General features: G+C 38.1%; 1 protein-coding gene across 3 annotated transcripts in view; it reads left to right on the top strand.

Annotated features, from left to right (window-relative positions):
- C2H1orf87 (chromosome 2 C1orf87 homolog) overlaps nt 1–19,903 on the top strand; it is a 70,747-nt gene that overhangs the window by 15,315 nt on the left and 35,529 nt on the right. For 2 of the 3 annotated variants that reach the window (XM_076564529.1, XM_006974030.4), the window contains exons 4-6: nt 13,652–13,792; nt 14,397–14,660; nt 18,686–18,807. In XM_076564529.1, coding sequence (XP_076420644.1) covers nt 13,652–13,792; nt 14,397–14,660; nt 18,686–18,807 — 527 coding nt within the window. The remainder of the gene's footprint in view (nt 1–13,651; nt 13,793–14,396; nt 14,661–18,685; nt 18,808–19,903) is intronic. The other variant, XM_042271439.2, reaches the window with a different exon arrangement.

Raw genomic sequence — 19,903 nt, 5'->3', positions numbered from 1 at the left:
GATCTGTCTTAATGTCTTAGTTTACTTTTTATTGCTGTGATAAACACTATGATCAAAAGCAACTTAGGGAGGAGGAAAAGCTTCATTTTACCTTATAGTTTATAATCCATCATGAAGAGAAATAAAGGCTAGATAGAACTGAAGGCAAGAACCTGGAGCCTGGAACTGAAGAAATGAGTTCAGAGGGATAATTGAAACAACTTCTGAGGGATAACCCTTACTGGCTCTCTCCATCTGCTTTGCTTGCTCAATCTGCTTTCTTATAGAACCCAGGATCATCTGCCAAGTGTAGCACCACCCGAAATAGGCAGGGCACTCCTACATCAATCATTAATCAACAAATGCCTCACAGACTTGCTTCCATGTTGATCTAAAGAAGGAATCTTCTCAATTGAAGTTCCCTCTTCCCAGATGACTCTAGCTTTTGTCAAGTTGACAAGAATTTAACCAGCACACCATGTAAGGTTCCAGTCTGCTGGAAAAGGAAAGTCTGCCTGCTTTCACATTACAAGAAGAGATTATTAATTTTCAAAATCCCATGCAACCATGTCTAATTTTAAAATATCCCCAAACTGTCTTGATAGAAATGCATATCACTGGACTCTGCTAGTAACCATCTACACAATCCATAAAAGCTGTCTTGAGAAAGATAAATTTAAATGATTAGTAATTTGAAATTAAAAGCCAAGTATAGCACCAATTGAAAACTGGATCCAAATCAAGACAAAAACTAATGATTCATTGATAACAAAGTGCCATTTCCAAAAATTACTGAAATTTCAATTAAATGGATACATAGAGTAGGCGTTTTGCAATGCTGCCAAGCATTAAGTGACAGCCAGATATTTTAGTAGAATACTGATTAAATTCTGCATAAAACTCAAACAGAAATATTTTTAGCTTATAATTTTAATAGCCCTTTAAAAATCACTGGGATGCTAGCTAGATTTTATCCATATGAGGAAATGAATGCCTATGGATTCCGATTTTCTGTGCATAAGAACCAGACAAAAATATTATATATTTGGAGTGCTTGACAGCCCACCAGTAGATTTCAGAATGCACTCTGAAGCTTCCAGCTGAGCACTGGATTCCATTTATGAAAGTAACTTGGCCAGTAAGTTAGTGGTATAACCGAGGCTGAAACCCAGACCTTCTGGCCCCCATTTAGTACATTTTATTGGCTTTCTCAAGATGAATCCTTGAGGTCCCTGGTCTACTTAGACCAGGGAAGAATGAATTAGCAAAACTAAAATAATATTGTATGAACATCTAAACGTCTATGAGTTTTTCTCTAATTTCGATTCTGGCATTGATTTATTTCTTGTTTTGTCACTCCCAAGAATGACTTTGGTAATAACACTATGGTTAAAAAAAGAAAACACTTTATTATGAATAGGTGCTTCTAGTACATCTTTTTTATTTGCATTCTCTGTGTTATATTACCTGGTGCAGGTGCCACTGCTGTTTCTCTTACTATGACAGATGACAACCTGAGACTCCAAAGCTGAAGTCACTCATGAGTGTGCAAATAAGACGCCTGATCCACTGTTGCCACTACTGTTCTCTGCCTCCTCCCCCTGCTCTTCCTATTCCTCCTCCCTCTGCTCCTCCTCACTCTGCTCCTCCTCCCTCTGCTCCTCTTTCCTCTGCTCCTCTTCCCTCTGCTCCTCTTCCCTCTGTTCCTCCTCCCTCCTGCTCCATATCCCCTACTTTTTTCCTCCTCCACCTTTTTTCCTAGACAAGGTCCAATTTATCCCAAGCTGACTTCAAACTCTGTGTAGCTCAGGATTACCTTCAACCTTTTCTCCTCCTGTCTTTCCCTCTTGGGTGCTCGGATTACAGGCATGTGCCACCATGCCTGGTTTATGTGGTGCCAAGGCTGGAACTTAGGCATTGTGCCAGCTAGATAAACACTATACTAATTTAGCTACACCCTTAGCCTTTTACTTTATTTAAATTTTAATTGATTTTCCAAATCATGAAATATTACACAATTGCTAGAAAGCAACATAATATAAATAATTAGAAAATAAAGCCTAAATTAGAAAACTGGTGGCTTTCATTTTCTTTTTTTTTAATGGTTCTGCATTATTTATTAAGTTAGGAGTATACATTGAGCCAGCCACCATAGGGTGGGCACATGGCCATGCCCATCGCTTTGTCACATTAAGAAAATAACTTTTTGAATTGCATTTCAACTGCAATAACACCATTCTGGAAGAAAAAAATACCCTCAAATCAATGCTGCATATGCAAGAGAGGGCTTCAGAACTAGTTTCCAAGATTCCTTGTTTCTTGACTCCTTGATGTAAGCAGCGTCCTTGTTCTCAGCCCTAAGAATAGGAAGTGCAGCCAGGGTTTCTATGTGACACTTCATAGACAGAACTTTTATGATGTACTGACGAACCAAACACCACCCCTCTGGATGGCCAGGGCCAACCACAGCTGGAACCAAGTCCCCATAACTCAGTAGCACTGAGATTCCAGCAACACCCACAGTTAGTAGTCCAGTACTGGAAGTTCTGGCACCCCAGGGGGGAAAAAAAAACAACAACACACTTGAATGACAGTAACTCAAGTAGTCGGAAAAACAAGGTGGTTGATGGCCTCCAACCAGCTGCTGGCCACTGTCAGGTCCTATTCAGAGTCTTACTTCCCAGGTCAGAAACACATAAACTGCAAAGGAATTGTCACACAAATATGTATGTCACAATATAAGTGATGGGACATGCAAGTGACAAAGATTTCCAAATACCTTTCCCCCATAATAAAATAATCTTAATAAAAAACATAATTTAAAGGAAGTGTCAAAAGCAGAGTGTAAAATCATAGTTGTAAAGTATCAAAAGTTGAAGGCTTTCTTGAAGAATCATCCAGATCAGTCCTGATTTATTGGTGGAAACTTCAGTTCAGTGATTTCAGAGTCACAGCTGCTGCTCCTGCTTCTGCCACTGTAAATGTCCCTGGGTGAGAGCCGGCAACCTTTATACAGGTAGTATGGGAGCTTCCAGACAGAGGGCAGAAGAAGGCCAAAGTAGGACAGGGAGGGCTTGAAAGGACTGGACAGCAACCCAGGGTGATTCTGCACCCCAACAAAGAATGGGTGATCTTCCATCTCCACAATCTCCATCCTCTAGCCTTCAACAAGTTTGCCAACAAACCTTAACCCTTGTTCTTCCAAGCACTTTTTCAAGACTGGATTCACCTCAGATCGGTGGTGATGCCTCTCTTCTAAGTAGTCTGTGTCTCCCTAGAGTTCCCTCATGATTGAGTTCTTGGTGTGGATCAGGACTCCCCCACTTCCCCTTGCCCAGCAACTTATAGAAGGTAGAAGAAAATGAAAACCACTTGTGGTGGCCTTCATTTTCTTCTACCCTGTATATGTAGCTGTAGAGTGAGAATAATTATGTATGTATTCTTTGCTCTCCTGCTCAATTAATTTCACAAACAAGGATTCTATTAGCAAGAGAAAAGTTTGTCCTATCTAAAACTTTTTAAGAACTCCTTCCTCACAGTTTAAGCTAGCAGCCATGATTTGCTGCTTTCTATCCCAAATCACCCAGTGATCCAAGGAACACATCTTTAGTTCGTGGAGAAGAAAACTGAAAGATGAGGTCAGTTGCCTTGCCAGTATCATAAGGCTGAGAAGTGTCATCTGATGATTCATGCTCAGATTCTAGGCCCTGCTGTTCCCAGATTGAATCCACTCCTTTGCTTGGATACAAACAAAGCCATTGTAGCACATAAGCTAATTTTAATCTCGATGCTCATCCCCCTATGTTCAGCTCCTCACTGCTGACATGGAGTATGCATTTACCATGACCACCTGGAAGAAGTTTGCTGTATCAGCAGTTCAGCTCATGGACTTGCTAGATTTGGAGTCTTTGCTGGTTCTGTAATACCAAAGTGAAATGACTTTCTTCTCTCCACTTAGAATTCATTATGGGTTTGTAAGAGGCTCAGTGTGGGACACCAGTTACCAAATACAGGAAGGCCTCCTGGGAGGTGTGGGGACTGACTAATTGGTTCTGTCTGCCAGGCAGGCATGTAATGCTGCCTTGCCAGATGGCAGCCACAGTTGCCTGGTACAGAAATCCTCATTACCACCTTGACTAAGTGGTAAATAGAATCCTGCTGTAGTTATAGAAGCACACCAATCAGAACAACTTCCAGATCTTTATCACTCACACATAGATAAAAATAAGCCTCGGAGGTAGCCCACAATCTGGACAGATTAATTCGCTCTGAAAGAAAAGTTCCTGATGAAGACTGATCCAGCATGAAGGACGCAAGCAAACATCAAATAGCAGATGATGGTTAAAGGATGTCCTTAAGAAGAGGTAAGGCTTAGCATGTTATGAAAACACAGCACTTTACATATGCAAGAGTAGTAAGACACCTAGAAATCAACAGGACAAGCCTTAACCTCACACCTGAATGAGGCTCGGAGATCTTGAAGTTGTCGTCTAAGGTCTCCTAAGATGAGAATTGGGCTATTACGTAACTAATCTTTTTCTTCCTATGGATAACCCTCTGAAAATGTTTCAAACATGCACACACAGTTTCTCAGAGACATTAGTTCCGATTTCTCTGCTAAAAATTTCTTTTAAAGAATGTGTGACTAACATCAAAGACAGTAACACGATTTTAAAATATGAATTAGAGTGCCTATAGCACCTGGCAGTATGAAGATAAAAGTGTGAGTGCTTTCATTTTACTAGCTATCACAGCCAGTCTGCAACAGTGCTCTTCAAAGCCCTGTTGCATAGTTGGCATTTGGCTACGTGGTAGAACCCTATGATTTTGCCTTCACTGTAGAGATAAATAGACAGACACGAGGGGACTTCCCACTGACGTGTGTATTTGCAGTTCAGTTCTCCATGTTCAGAGCAGGGTCTTTGTTCCTGCTCATCTCCGTGTGACCTGATTCCAAACAGTCTCTGTTGTACCCCTGCATTTGCATCAGCAAGAAACCTAGACGTGCCTTCCTCTTCTCACTCCATAACTCTGATGTCTAGCCAGCCACTGAGCTCCTTCAATTAGTCCTTTCCAATGTCTCTTTCTTTTGTTTCCTCTGTTATTGATCTAGTCAGAGACCTATTCTGTCTTACTATAGCAATTCTAATGATCTTCACACCCCTGGATTTTTTTTTGTTTATAAACTCCCCTCCTTGTCTTGGCCAGCTATTACAAGAAACGTTGCCATGTGACGCCTAGTATTTGGGTGGTTTATGACAATGACCATGTGCACTCACATCTACAGGTGTGAGCTAAGTCAGCCTTAATTGATCCCAGTTGGAATTGGCTGGGCTGTCTCCAAACTGTAAATTTGTTTCAGGTATTATTTCTCTTATATTTTGTCTTTATTATATTTTCACTTATTTTGATATATATTGTTCTTATTGTAATACATATAATGTATAATATATAAAAATATATGTATTATTAAAATATACATACATACACAAAAAACATCAATTAATTTTTAAAAAGAGGCCCTGAATTTGAAAAAGCAAGGAGCGATACATGAGAGGGTTTGGAGGAAGGAAAAGGGAAAGGGCAAATGATAGCGTTATATTACAATCTCAAAAAATAAAAGAAGTAAAAAATGTTTCAAAGAATATGTATGTATAAACATTTTTAAAGAATATATATAAATATATATGAGAAAGGAATTCTAATAAAATAGTGTGTGTGTGTGTGTGTGTGTGTGTGTGTGTGTGCCACATCTTTTAGGAAGAACTTCAAAACCTATCAGCTTTAGCCTCTACTTCAAACATTTAAAATTGGTTGGTAACCCCATTGCCCTGACATGAAATTCAAAGCTCTTCACCCAGTTCTCTCTACTCTATTTCCTTTCATTAAATAAAATTCCACCCCATAAGTAGAATTCTCTTATCCTTCCCTAATTTTCTTATGCTATTAATTTTTTAAATAATTTATTTTTTGAGAACTTTCTCCATGGCCTACATCATTCTGACACATCTCACTCTCCCTCCAACTTTCTCCATGTCTCCTTCTCTCAAGTTTATGATCTCTTCCCTAATTAAACACTCTCATTCCTAATAGTCTCAAAAAACAATATAGGAATAACCCTAACCAAGAAGAAAGCTACAAAAGACTTCCAAAGGGATTTAATACACTTTAAATCTTTGAATAAAGAGATTGAGGAAGATATAAAGAAATAGAAATATCCCCATTCTAATGGGCTGTTAGAACTAATATTGTGAAAATGATCATTCTATCGAAAACAATTTATAGTATTAATGCAATCTCAATCAATATCCCCACAACATTCTTCACAGAAATAGAAAAACCATCTTAAAATTCATCCAGAACTACAAAGGACCCAGGACAGCTAAAGAAATTCTAAGTAAAAAGAGAAATTCTGGAGGTACCAGAAGTCCAGATTTCAGGATATATTAAAAAAGCTGTAGGAATAAAAACATCAGGGTATTGGCACACACACACACACACACACACACAAAAAAAAAAAAAAAAACCAGACACATAAACAAATGAACAAAATAGAAGACTCAAACAGAAGTGCATATAACTACAGCCATTTGATATTTGACATAGATGCCAGAAATGCACACTGAGAAAACAGAGCATCTTCAAAAATTGGTGCTGGAAAAACTGAATGTCCATATACAGAAGAATGAAATTAGACCCATATAGATCAATAGATAAGATTGTTTTGGCTTACAACATTTCTAATGCCCCCAAGAAAAATTAGTGTGTGTGAAATTCTTATGCTTTATTTTTAACAATTCTTACAGGCAAATGTCACAAAACTAACATTGACTGAAATTATTGCAGACTGCTCTGTCATCCAAAAGCAGGATTTTATGATTGCCCTTGAATAAAGAACAGGCCCTAGCAAGTCATAAAGGGAATTCAAGGCTTTCCTCTAGTCTCCCTCTGCAGCTTTTTCTTTTACCTGTCCCAAAAGTTAAATTAGATTGTGAAAAGATCTGTCTCTCTTGCTAGTACACTGTGTACTTCTTTAGCATTTTCTATATTCACGACCCTTTTTCTGTCATCTTTCTTCCCTTCCCCTTCCTCCCCAGTGGTTAGCCTATCAAATCTAACTTCTTTTCCAAGAGTAGACATAGGTGACACTGCCTGTGGATCTATGAGTCATTCTAGTAGGGCTTTCTCTACCCTATATTGCATTTCTGTCACCGTTCCTTACTGTGCATCTCACTCTTTTCAAGTTATGAAAGCAATGGCTGATTCTGCTCTGTTCATTCTCGGGCCTATCGCAGTACCTGGCAGATACTAGAGAAACAATTATATATACAAACATACATGCATCATACATACATGAATGCATGCATACATATGCCTCTGTGTGTGTGTGTGTGTGTGTGTGTGTGTGTGTGTGTGTGTGTGTGTGTTCTGCAAACCTCTGCTTTCTAGCTGTCAAAAGGAGCTAATTCCATCTACTCCACGGAGTTGACATAAGAGTAAAATTGATTGATATAAGTCCCCATATGGTACTTTGTTCAGAGTATGTCACATAACAAATAACTCTTCTTTATGTGAATATTCTGTAACTGATATTCTTACCCACTCTGGAGAATCTGTAGATTTGCCTTAAAACAATTCATAATTACAAAGCACCTGTAGGCTGCTGTTATGTTGATGGGTATTTACCACCATGGGCAGTTGACTGAAAACCATAAGTTGCCCCAGTCCCTTTGATAGTATCTCTAATTACCTGGCACTAAAACTAATCAAAGATCTGGATTTTTACCAAGATTTTGTTAAAACCAAGTATGAGCCCAGACTATAAATTGATGAATACAAATATCTTGGAATTAATGGTTGCTTTTTCTAAGAGTGAAGAAGATATATTGTCCTATTGTGAGATAATCTTTTTGTACACTATGAAAATGTGTCTTTGCCAAGGCACCTTCTGATTGGTTTAATAAAGAGCTGAACTGTCAATAGCTAGGCATGAGAGGATAGGTGGGATTTCTGAGGAAAGAGAAGAAGAAAAGGAATCTAGGTGCTTGAATTATGCTGGCAAGATGCAACAATATGGTATAGAGGAGAGTTGACCGAGCCATGTGGCAAAATGTAGATTAATAAAAGCAGGCTAAGTTATAAGAGCCAGTTGGGAAAAAGCCTAAATTAAAGGCCAAGCTTTCATAGCTAATACTAAGTTTCTATGTCATTACTGGAGAGCTGAAAGTCTCACAAAGGAAAGTCTCACAAAGGAAAGTCTGGCTACATTTGAGAGTTTGCTAATTTGGTGCCCAATGTCCAGCATATAAATCCACATAGGGCCTGCAAAAGCTGAAAAAAATTCTGAACATGGAGTCATGTGGTGGTATTGTGTTCCCCAAAATATTGTGCACCCAAAGAAATTTATCTGGGGTCAGAGAACAGACAGCCATTAGATACAGAGGCTAGAAAATGGTGGCACTCATGCCTTTAATCCTAGCATTCCAGAGGCAGAAATCCATCTGTTCAAGGATACAGCCAAGCAGGGTGACTCATGCCTTTAATCCCAGAAAGCGAGCGTTTAATCCCAGGGAGTGGTGGTAGAAAGCAGAAAGGTATATAAGGCGTGAGGACCAAAAACTAGAAGCATTTGTCTGGTTAAGCTTTTAGGTTTTGAGCAGCACAGTTCAGCTGAGATTCATTCTGAATGAGGACTGAGAAGCTTCCAGTCTGAGGAAATAGGATCACCTGAGGAATTGGTGAGGTGAGGTTAGCTGTGGCTTGTTCTGTCTCTCTGATCTTCCAGTGTTCACCCCAATTCTTGGCTCTGGTTTTGTTTTATTAATAAGGACTCTTTAAGATTCATGCTACAGTGTCAGACACAGCTTCTGGACAACCTTGGACTTTCAAGGAGGCTGGGTACTTGTAGCATACAGAGGCAGCCCCTTTAATACAGCAGAACACTTCAGCAAACTGCGCACTACTGAGGCAGGAGATTAGGTAAAAAACAGCATGAGCCCAGAAACTTCCCAGGAATGTGACAGATAAATAAGGCTCCAGGCCAGAGATCATGAACATGAGGTTCAGCTAGCATTCACCAGAGGTGAGGTGGAGCCAGCCACCAGCGACATGTGCTAGTGGAGTTTTGCTATGGCTGGCATAACAGTTTAAAGTTTGACTCATATGGTCTAAAAAACACTGCAGAGGTAAACACACACACACACACACACACACACACACACACACACACACACACAAAAGAGCCAGTTCCAAGAATGCCTCTAAAGAGATGAACAGATAAAGTATGTTTAAAAATATACTTAAGTGTAAAGAAAGAAAAGAAAATGTATATAGACAGTTATCAAAAATAAATAAACAGTTTAAAAATAATAAAATAAAGTCTTTAAAGAGAGTAAAATAAACAAACAAACAAATAAGCCACATAAGGATGGGAAATACACAGGGTGCCTAGATCCTGTATTTTGTTAACTTTAAATTTTTGAATGCTAATGGGCTAATGACAAATCCTGCTGAGAGACATTCAACTGTAGAAAAAACTGCTAAATTAAACCAACCTATATATCTCCTTGCTCATTGATGCAAGGGGTGAACTCAATCAGGAAAACACCAGAGAGCTCAATCTGGTGGTGAGGACAAGGGAGAGCTAGCAGGCTGACCAACCCTGCAACTGCCCAGTGTAATGGGTTGGCCTGTCCCAACATTCACTGCAGCTGTGATCTGCTGGAGCACATGAAGGGGCTGGTCCTGCAGAACCAAAGCTGCAGGATCTCCACAACACAGGGCAACAACAGGATCTCCAAGAGGAGTTCTAATGAGGGCCCAGCATCAATAGTTTAGCAGAAACCAGAGGCTTTGAACCAGACCAATGACTTTATGCAATGAACACTTACAAGTAAAAATATATGGATAAAAGAGTTTAATGTGTGACTTACTGTATCACACTACAGCCTCCATGGTGAGATTGGGTTTTTCCCTTTTTTTTTCTCTTTTTTTCTTTCTTCTCTTAAATTTTAATTCATTTTATTTGGGGTTGAGGAGATTGCAAAGGCAGAGGGTGGATGTGAAGGGATGGCAAAATGTATGGGATGGAGATGCATGATGTGAAAAACACAAAGAATAAATAAAAAGAAAGAGAAAAAATGTTTTTAAAATGTTTTAATTTCAAAATGGAAGTCAGAAAATATGTTGCATTTGTGAAGAGGTTTTGCTTTTGCTTCTATGTGAAACAAAATATTATGGATTTACTCAAAATTAATAAATATTAGGTTTGATTAGGGAAGAGCGCCTGAAAATCCTGGCTACAGATATGAAGGAAAAGAACAAGAAAAACTATAAGACAGGTAACATACAAGCTGATCCCTTGACATAGAAACAACTCTGAGACTGGATGAGACATGATAAATCGTGTTGGTTACAAAGTCCTTATGACTTATTATTATATGCCATCTTTTCAGATAGCATGGATAGAGATTTATAGTATAGCTTAGTTATGCCATTCAAATAGGCTTATAAAGTGACAGATGCCTTTCATCTGCTCAAACATAAATTAAAAAAAATCTTTAGCTGATTGTGTACACCTCAATTCCATACTTGTGTTAATTCAGATGTACATGTTACCTTTAAAAGTTTGTGTGTTTATAGAAAAAAAAAAGGACCAGACAAAAATGAAGACAAGTAGCCCAGGTAATCCAGCCTCTCAAAATGCCTTTGTTGTAGGTTTTTCAAAATTTTACATCTGGAACAACTTCAAAGCTGCTAGCTGACGTGGTCAAGCCTCACAGACTACTCCAGCCAGGAGTAGTACTTCAGAAAAGCTCTATACCTTCCCATCACACAGAGACTAAAGAAAAAAGTAATACAGCTAGCTCTCCCAGGACTTGACCATTATTCCAGTTTTCTCAGGATCCCCTAAATGTGCTACTGCCCCAGAGAACAGGAAGCAGTCTAAGAGAACATGTTGCCCACATTCTCAAGGTGTGGCATGGGGGAGGGCATTGGTTGTTCAGTGAACTACAGATGTTTGTCATTGTTTGGGGGATTGGTTGCAAGTTGTTATTGGTAATGATCAGGAAAAAACTAAGCAAGTGAGGTTAGATTCAGGGATCTTGTTCTGAAAATAAAAAAGGTGGGATATAGGAATGATAGGATAAAAGGGTAGATTATTGAATCTATTTTTTAAACTAGAAAGCAACTACTAATCTCAAATATTTTACATTGTTATGTATTTGTATCTATTGACACAAATTTAAGCTTATTTTTGTTTTAACATATTGTATATATATTTCTTCTCTTGTTTGAGGTATTGTACCTATGTACCTCATTTGAAAATGTTATGTCATGTTCTAGTCCTTAAAAGCTATTATTACAAACTGATTAAGAAATGTAGGTTAGTAGTTAGTCATATATAACAATCAAACATAGAGTCATGTTAGGTATGTTTTCAAGGTCAAACAGAGATATATTTTTAAATAGATACTCTTCAAACACTTCAGAGACCTACATAATATGGCATTTAAAATATTTTTAATTACATAACGTTTTGCATGATAGTGAGACACATCTGCTCCTGGCAGCACCACTTATTTCAAAAAAGAATGATAGGTATTGAAGAACCTTCATATGGAGTTTGCTTTCTTTGTGGCAAACTTAACCACTGGGAAAAGAAATTGCCCTTGCCTCAACTGCTGACAGTATGCTGTCCACATTGGACAAGCAGGACACAAAAGAACATTGTTGAAGGCCACTACTGAATATTACCAAGACAAGGTAGGACAGTCCTTCAAAAATTTCTGCTTCACAGAAAAGTATGCTAGATATTCTAGGCCTATAAGTCAAAGATAGGTGCCCCAACATTGCAGAGGAACATTGGGTGACTGTCCAGGCAGCCAAATGTCTTTGTCATTTCTATAATTTTGGAAGTTGTTTGCTCTGAACTTCCTGTTTACTCAAGTAATATTATATCCTTCACAGGTCTTTGATGGGATTGAAGTCTAGATAATTATACCATTTTCTTTATTACCAAAATCAAAAATGAAACTTAGAAAAGAGATGTAAAATTTATAAAGGTTGAGAGACATAACAGCTTAAATAGTTTATCTAAGGTCTAAAAAGATATTTTTTAGTTGGTAATACAAGTTGTAATAAAAAGTGATTTAGGTATAAACCTTTGGATTCATCAGTATAGGATAGACAATAGAGTTTTTTTCTCTGAATTTTCCAAATATAGATGGACTGGACATTGTGAATGTAATTCTTACCAGACAATTATTCTTGTCTATAGTTTCACTGTATTAGAGTTAAAACCTTTTCTTTTTATTTAGACAAAATGGAGAAATGTTGTGGGATATTCTTTTTGTATATTGTGAAGATATGTCTTTGACAAGGCACCTTCTGATTGGTTTAATAAAGAGCTGAATGGCCAATAGCTAGTCCAGAGAGGATAGGTGTTATTAAGAGAGAGAGAGAGAGAGAGAGAGAGAGAGAGAGAGAGAGAGAGAGAGAGAGAGAGAGAGAGGAGAGAAAGATGAGAAGGAATCTAGGTGCATGATGTGAAGCAAGTTGGACATAAAGTACAGAGGAGAGATAACTAAGCCATATAGCAAAACATAAATTAATAAAAAACAGATTCATTAACATATGAGAGCTAGTTTTGGAAAAGCCTAAGCTAAAAGCCAAGCTTCCACCATTAATATTAAATCCCCATGTCATTATTGGGGAGCTGGCAGTCTTACAAAGGAAAGTCTGACTACATTTGAGAAATCTTGCTGTGCTGTCCTATTTAGGGCATGTGGGAAAATACCAACTTTACTCAAAATGATGAAGAAGATTGGAGGGAAAACACAAGGACAAAGTTTGTGAAGTTTCTTGGGGTCATCAAGGCAAGACAGCACAAATGGCTTGCTGGTTAGGTTGAAGGATTTCCCCCAAAGTAGGACAGAAAGATTGCTCCTGAGCATCTGAATTCCGGTACTAGCTATTCAATAATTTAAAGTATGAAAGTTACATAAAGGCAGTAGCTAGTTAGCTTATGGAAAGTGTTTCACTAGCAAGTCATTTACTGTGTCCAGGATCTAGCTATCCCTAGGCAGATCAATCTCCCCTGTCAGCTAACATGATCAACCACCATAAAATACAGAAAAAGTTTAAAGCATCAATAATTCACCATATTCTATGGCACGGTGTAATAATGTGTTAACCTTGAACCTAAATCCATTATTATTTTGTTATAAACTTTAATGATATTTTTGGAGAATAACATTTTTAGTTTCTTTTATTCTTGGCAAAGTTCATAATTGCCTTTACTACCCTTTATGAACTTGCTAATTAAAACAGTCAATGAAGAATCCTGTTTTTGATAAAAGCACACTTTACCTACAAACACATTATGTTCTACCTATTTTTGGTTTGTCAGAGACACCTTTCTTGCATGGATAAAACTATCTAATTGTTCACATTTTTGTTCAACATGTGTTAATTGTCTAATGCTGAAAATGGTGTGGAGCAAACCTTCTTCACTGGAAATTCAATAACTCAATGATTCAATGGGCTGAAGTTCATTTACAACTGAAATTTGCTGAAAGAATATGCTTGGCTCACTCATGTTTTCTCTGTTTCTTTTCTTTTCCTTTCCCCATTTCTTCTCTTTGCTTACATTTGTCTTTGTTTCTTTAAGATTTCCCATGAGGCAAATGTCTACTGCAGCTCTGTACCAACTGGAGACCAGTCTCTATCCTATATACACTGTCACCCCAGTAGAAAGTCTAGAGATTGGTCCTTGGAACATATAACAAAGGACAGCTCTGAACAACCTGAGGTGTGTATAGTGAATTATTGGCTTGTTTTCTGTAGCTGTGTGGATAATGAGCATTATTCATTGACTGCATATTTTCATGTGAAGTACAAATTATAAAGTCTGAGGATGGATGGACATATGTCATAACCTCTGTGCTCAGCAATTTTGCAGCAATCTTCCTTGGGAACTTTATAGGCAAACATACAAACCTCAACTCCTTTCACTCCAAATTTCCCAGAAAGGCTCCTCAAGTCCAGTTAACCCAATATGAATTCAGCTTTTATCTTTTGTTTCATTCTCAGCACTGAGCTTGTCAATCTGGAAAGTCTTTAAAACTTATTGTTCTAAATTTTTATTCAAGATGAAATGTTGTTATGCTCATTGTACACAACAATGATAGGTGTTAAAGAGCCTATGTATGCCCTCCCAGAAGAATTGTTTCCTTTCTTCCTAAGGAACAGATCCAGGGCCCCATAAACTAATGAAACTACCTTCTTGTCTTGGCTTAGGCCAGCCCTGCAGGTGCAAGCTGTGACACTTGCCCCAGTGGTCTCTGCTTCCTCCCCAGGTCTTTAGCCATCTTGTCTCAGAGCTCTGTTCACATTTCTATCCTTTATTATGTTAGGAAATTATCCAAAGACCAAGTATAATGACAAGTGAAGATTCTTTTCTACTCACTTTGGTCAGAAGAGAACTCAAGTCATGCCCATTGAGCTCCAGCCTATGGGACAAACTTCTGAAAGAGCTGAAGACTCTGGACCCCATCTCTTCAGGGTTTCTCCTCCAGTCACAGTTAAGCCGCCTCTTCCTAAGACTTGAAGTCCCTCTTCAGTTCCCAACACTCAAGCTCCTCTGCCAAAAATTTTCCAGAAGGGATTCTCCTGAAATGGTATGACCATCATGTGATCTGAGATGTGTGTTCCTCTTATGTCTCTGCATTTAACCAAATAGAGTAATAAAATTAAGTTAGTTTTATCTTTGACCATGGCCTTTCCTAGGGACCCCTAAGCTTATTCATATTCATGAGTGGAAGTTTTCATCAGAAAACACCAGAATAGGAGGTAAAGTTAGGGATCTCAGCTCTATTCAGTTTCTCTTTAAAGAGTCTCAACTTTCACTGTCTATTCTAATCATATGAAGCCTGGACTGATTCAAGACAATGGGCCTCCCTGTGTCTGGTGGTAAGCTGACTTGGTCTGCAAGCCTCAGGATAAGAGTAGAGAGCTTGACTAAGACTTCTCATGTGTTGTGACAGTTTCGTAGAGGTCAGAGGTGAAATATAATTTAAAATATAATTTATCACTACCATTTTGGAAACTGGAACCCAAGGGATTAATGGCAGATCTGGAGCTGAGACATGAGTTCACTAATGATAAGACCTCAGTGGCTTTGGATACAGCCTATTTTGGGGTATTGAGCCCAAACACACTTATGTCTGATTGTAGTACAGTCCAAGTATAGACAAATCACAGAGCTACAGGAAAATATTTTGAAATGGAAATAATAACAATGAGAAAACCATGAGTGAGTATCATTGACTACAAGGTCTTAGACACAGTAGACCTCACAAAGGAAGGGCAGGGTGCTGACCCAAATCCCAGCAGCTGTAACTCTGTGACATGTGACTATTCTACTCAATGCCCCCGGTGCCCCAGTGATCTTATCTAGGAAATCAAGTCAAAACCAATTTCGTGGGCCTCATATCAGGATTTAATGACATGACAAATGAAAAACACCGATGTTGTATTTAGCTCTTAGATGCTCAAATAAATGTTTTCTCTCCTCTAAGCTGTTGTAATTGAACCTTTTCTATCCTTATGAGCATTATTTAGCAGTATGTTGACAATGCATGACACAAACTATATGAAACTTGAGTTTAATAAAACTTTATGGTTGACTGGCGGTGGTGGTGCACACCTTTAATCCCAGCACTCAGGAGGCAGAGGCAGGTGGATTTCTGTGAGTTTGAGGCCAGTCTAGTCTATAGAGTAGGATCCAGGACAGGCACCAAAACTACACAGAGAAACCCTGTCTCAAAAAACCAAATAATAATAATAATAATAATAATAAAACTTTATGGCTCAAGACCTGCATCATATAAGACTATCCTTAACTGTCTCCTCTGGTTTTCTGGAGGTTCTTATATCCACCGTCTCTGGATGGCCTCTCTCTTAGCAGTGGCAAACAGTGACCATCCTTCAGTCCCTTACTACGTTGGAAAGGAAATTTGGCTTTTTGTCACCTAGCTCAATACATTCTTGTCTCTAGATTAAGTGAATGCATCTAAACTTATAAACATGCATTATATACAATAACCATTTCTGAGATATGAGAGGGAGAAAGAAGCTAAACACTAAGTTATTTGCCAGTAGCAATCTAAATCCTCAGTAGTTTAAAACAACAAATGTCATTGATTGATGTTTTGAAACATGGTCTGATGCAACCCAGCCAGCATCTGAAGATACCTAGGTAGCTGAGGATGACCTTGAGTTTCTGATCCTCCTGCCTCCATCTTACAAGAGGTATGGTAATAGGCATCTAACACCATGTCTTGTTTTGTTTGGTGCTGGGGATCAAAGCCAGGAACTCTGTGCCAGCAGGCACTTTATCAATGGAGCTACATTCTCAAGTCCTAATAGTTGTTAGTTTTTAAACATCCATTACAATTAGAGGCACTAATGCTCTTTGAGCTGCTGGATCCATCCTGATGAAACAGCTGCTTAGGAATACTTTTACTTGTGATACTTGAGGGGCAAAAGGGAGACTTTCAAGGCTCTCATGCTAGAAGCTTAATCTTCAACCCAAAAACTGTTCTCTGTATTTCTTTTCATAGTACCTTAGCCAGAACTAGCCACAAGGCTCTTCCATGGTTCTGTAAACTTCGTCACTCCTGACACTTTCTTGCCAAAGGAATTTTATGTGGCCTCAAGATATATAGATATATAAAATAGATATACAAATAACATTTACTGATAATGGATCACAAAGAACTTTCAAAAGTAATTCTTTGGCATACATCAAATTTTAATATTTATAAAAGATGAAAGCAAGTTTACATACTAATGAGATGAATGTGCTTATTTACTTAATTATTTATTTTTAGATTTTTTTTTTTACTTTTTGTGTGTGTATATTTTGCCTGAATGTATGTATGCATGCCATGCCTGGTGCCCATGGAGATCAGAAAAAAGCATCAGACACCATAGAACTGGACTTCCAGATGGTTGTGAACTACCATGTGGATGCTGAGAACCAAATTCAAGTCTTCTGTAAGAGCAACAAGTGCTGTTAACAACTGAGTCATCCATCCAGCCCTTTATTTATTTTTTAAGTTAAAATATAATTATATCACTTGACCTTCTTTTTCCTACCTCTGGTCCCTCCCCCCCCCAACCCTGACTCAAACTGATAGCCTCTTTTTCTTTGATTAAGATTATTATTACATGTTAGCCAGGTGGTGGTGGTGCATGCCTTTAATCCCAGCACTCGGGAGGCAGAGCCAGGTGGATCTCTGTGAGTTCAAGGCCAGCCTGGTCTACAGAGTGAGATCCAGGAAAGGCACAAAGCTACACAGAGAAACCCTGTCTTGAAAAACAAACAAACAAAACAAAACAAACAAGATTATTACTACATGTATAAATATGCATAAATACAACTTCTGAGCTAGTTTTCATTATGTATGTGTGTGTATGATTAATTTCAAGGTTGATCGCTTTACATTGGATAACCATTTAGGCATCTCATTGCTAGGAGAGGGTAATTCTTCCTCACTTAATGGTCATTAGCTACCTGTAGCTTTTTCTCTAGGAGGGGTAGCATCCTACCTATAATCCTAGCCTATGGGAGAGGAAAACAAGATCCCTGGAGCAAGCCAGTTAGTGAAACTAGACAAATCAGCAAGCTCTGGGTTCAAGTGAGAGATTTTGCCTTGATACATAAGGCAAAGCATAACCAAGGGAGACATCCAACATCAACCTCTGCCTTCCACACTTGTGCCCACACATGTAAACATTTATACATACATGGACACCACACACATTCATATACACAACAAAAGAATTCAGTCTCAGATGAGTATTTGTTACTGTAGGATGTAGAGCATCTTCAACATTTTTCAGATGTTGGTTGATGGAAATTGATCAATACTTTGATTTTGTAATTATCAATGCTAAGAACACTTCATCACAAAAAAATATGTAGTTCAAAATGGCAGAAATCTGTTTAATGCTATTTCTGAAGTTGAAAATTCTATCCTAATCCCAGGCCAAACGTCACTGAATGCATTTTCATGAAACTCAAGTTAGGAAATCAACTAACAGCTTTTAAAACATTATAACAAAATATCCAAAAATACACTAATTTGATATAATATGCTGAGGAATTATTGTATAAAAATATCATCTTTGTTTTATGTAATTAAACCCACTGTTTTTGTATGAGCAGAAAAAACTATGTACAGTAAGAATCCTGCAATTCCCAACACATGTGGTCTACAGTCCAAGGCAGGGTGTTTTATACAGGGCTCACTGGTGTTGTACGATATGATGCAAGCACATTATAAGTGTATATGCTGTGTGATCAGACCAAGGCTACAGTGAAGTAAACAGTGTACGAGAAAAATGTCTTGTATGTTGGGTTTTGAATGAGTATGTGGTTATTGCATGTTCACTGCCCAGAATTTAAGTAGTTGGGCTATACCCAACCACCAGTAACCATGATGAGGTACTATTTTACTGTTTATTCAGATAAGACCATTTAGTATAAACCATTAATAATTATTGGCCTGAATATTTTAAATAGGATTTTTTAAAACTATCAATGGTAAACATTTTCCAAGTACATTGACTCCATTAGGCCTCTTTCCCTTAAATGCAAATTAAGTAAAGATGTTCTATTTTTATATTTAATTTTCAGGTGAATTATGGAGAGCTACTCTGCTTTTTAAAAGGGGCAAGTTCAGATAAACTGCAGAAAAATGGAACTGCTGTACACAGTAACCCAAGGAACACTCCAAGTCAAATCCACCATAGACAAAGGTATTCTCTCCCTTTTTTGTCGGCATATTGTTCCTCTATATCTCAGGCCATGCTGCTGTAGTGAATTGAAGTATTGTTGCTAGCTAGTTTTGAAAGTTCAATGTCTAAGATGAAAGATGCTTAGGTTTTGGTTTCCAGATGTCACTTCCTTTCTTATCTTTATACAATGGGGGGGGGGGAGGGAACCCTGTAATCTCTCCTACAGCAGTGTTAATCCCTTTCATGAAGTCTCCAGCCTCATGAGCTAAGGCTCTAGAGTTTGAATTTGTGAAACCAACATTTAGTCCATTGCCTAAGACTTCTAGAGCTTTCAGGATAGTAGAGGCACATTCACTAGGGTAACTTACCCAGTTCATAAACACTTGGCTTGTGTGTATTCTCTCTCTCTCTCTCTCTCTCTCTCTCTCTCTCTCTCTCTCTCTCTCTCTCTCTCTCTCTCTCTCTCTCTCCTTCCCACTCCACTCCTTTCCCCTCTCCATCCCCATCCTTATACCCTCTCCTCATCTCTTTCCGTCGCGGCATAAAAAGAAGTAATTCACATTAACTTCATGTATTTCTTAATACCAAACTATCTGCTTTTTTCTTTATGTTTCAAAAGGAAAAATCTCATCACAAAATAAGAAAGAATCATGTAGGGTGTAAAACTCACCTATAAAGTGTTTGGTTAGTGAAGTCCTAGATTATTGGTACTGGCACAGGGTGTGAAATATAAAAGTCACTAATATTTCTGCTTAATTGCAAGCAAAAGAAATGACAGAAAGTTTTTATCAAAATGTATCCGAGAGTTATATTAAACATGAAGCAGAATGAAGTGTGATATTGTCTGTGTTTCCCAAGAACAGTGAGGGAGTTCAATTGTCAGGAACACAGGCTTCATTGCCAAGAGCCTGGGTCCAACTTCTTTACCACAGAATAACTATGTAACCTTAGAATTCACTCATCTCTTCTGTGCTTTCAGAGTCCAGTTGGAAATAGAGAGTCAAATAAACTTCCTTTGATTGATTTTTAACTAGTAATAAAGTCAAGGATCAATAAATAAAAATTTCCCTTTTCTGAATATCTTTTATCTTAGATTTAAAAGTGTGTATATCTGTGT

Source organism: Peromyscus maniculatus, chromosome 2 (genome assembly GCF_049852395.1).
Source record: "Peromyscus maniculatus bairdii isolate BWxNUB_F1_BW_parent chromosome 2, HU_Pman_BW_mat_3.1, whole genome shotgun sequence".
NCBI classification, from domain to species: Eukaryota; Metazoa; Chordata; class Mammalia; order Rodentia; family Cricetidae; genus Peromyscus; species Peromyscus maniculatus.
Note: the sequence above shows the minus strand (reverse complement) of the source record. Positions and strands in the feature narration are given on the sequence as shown.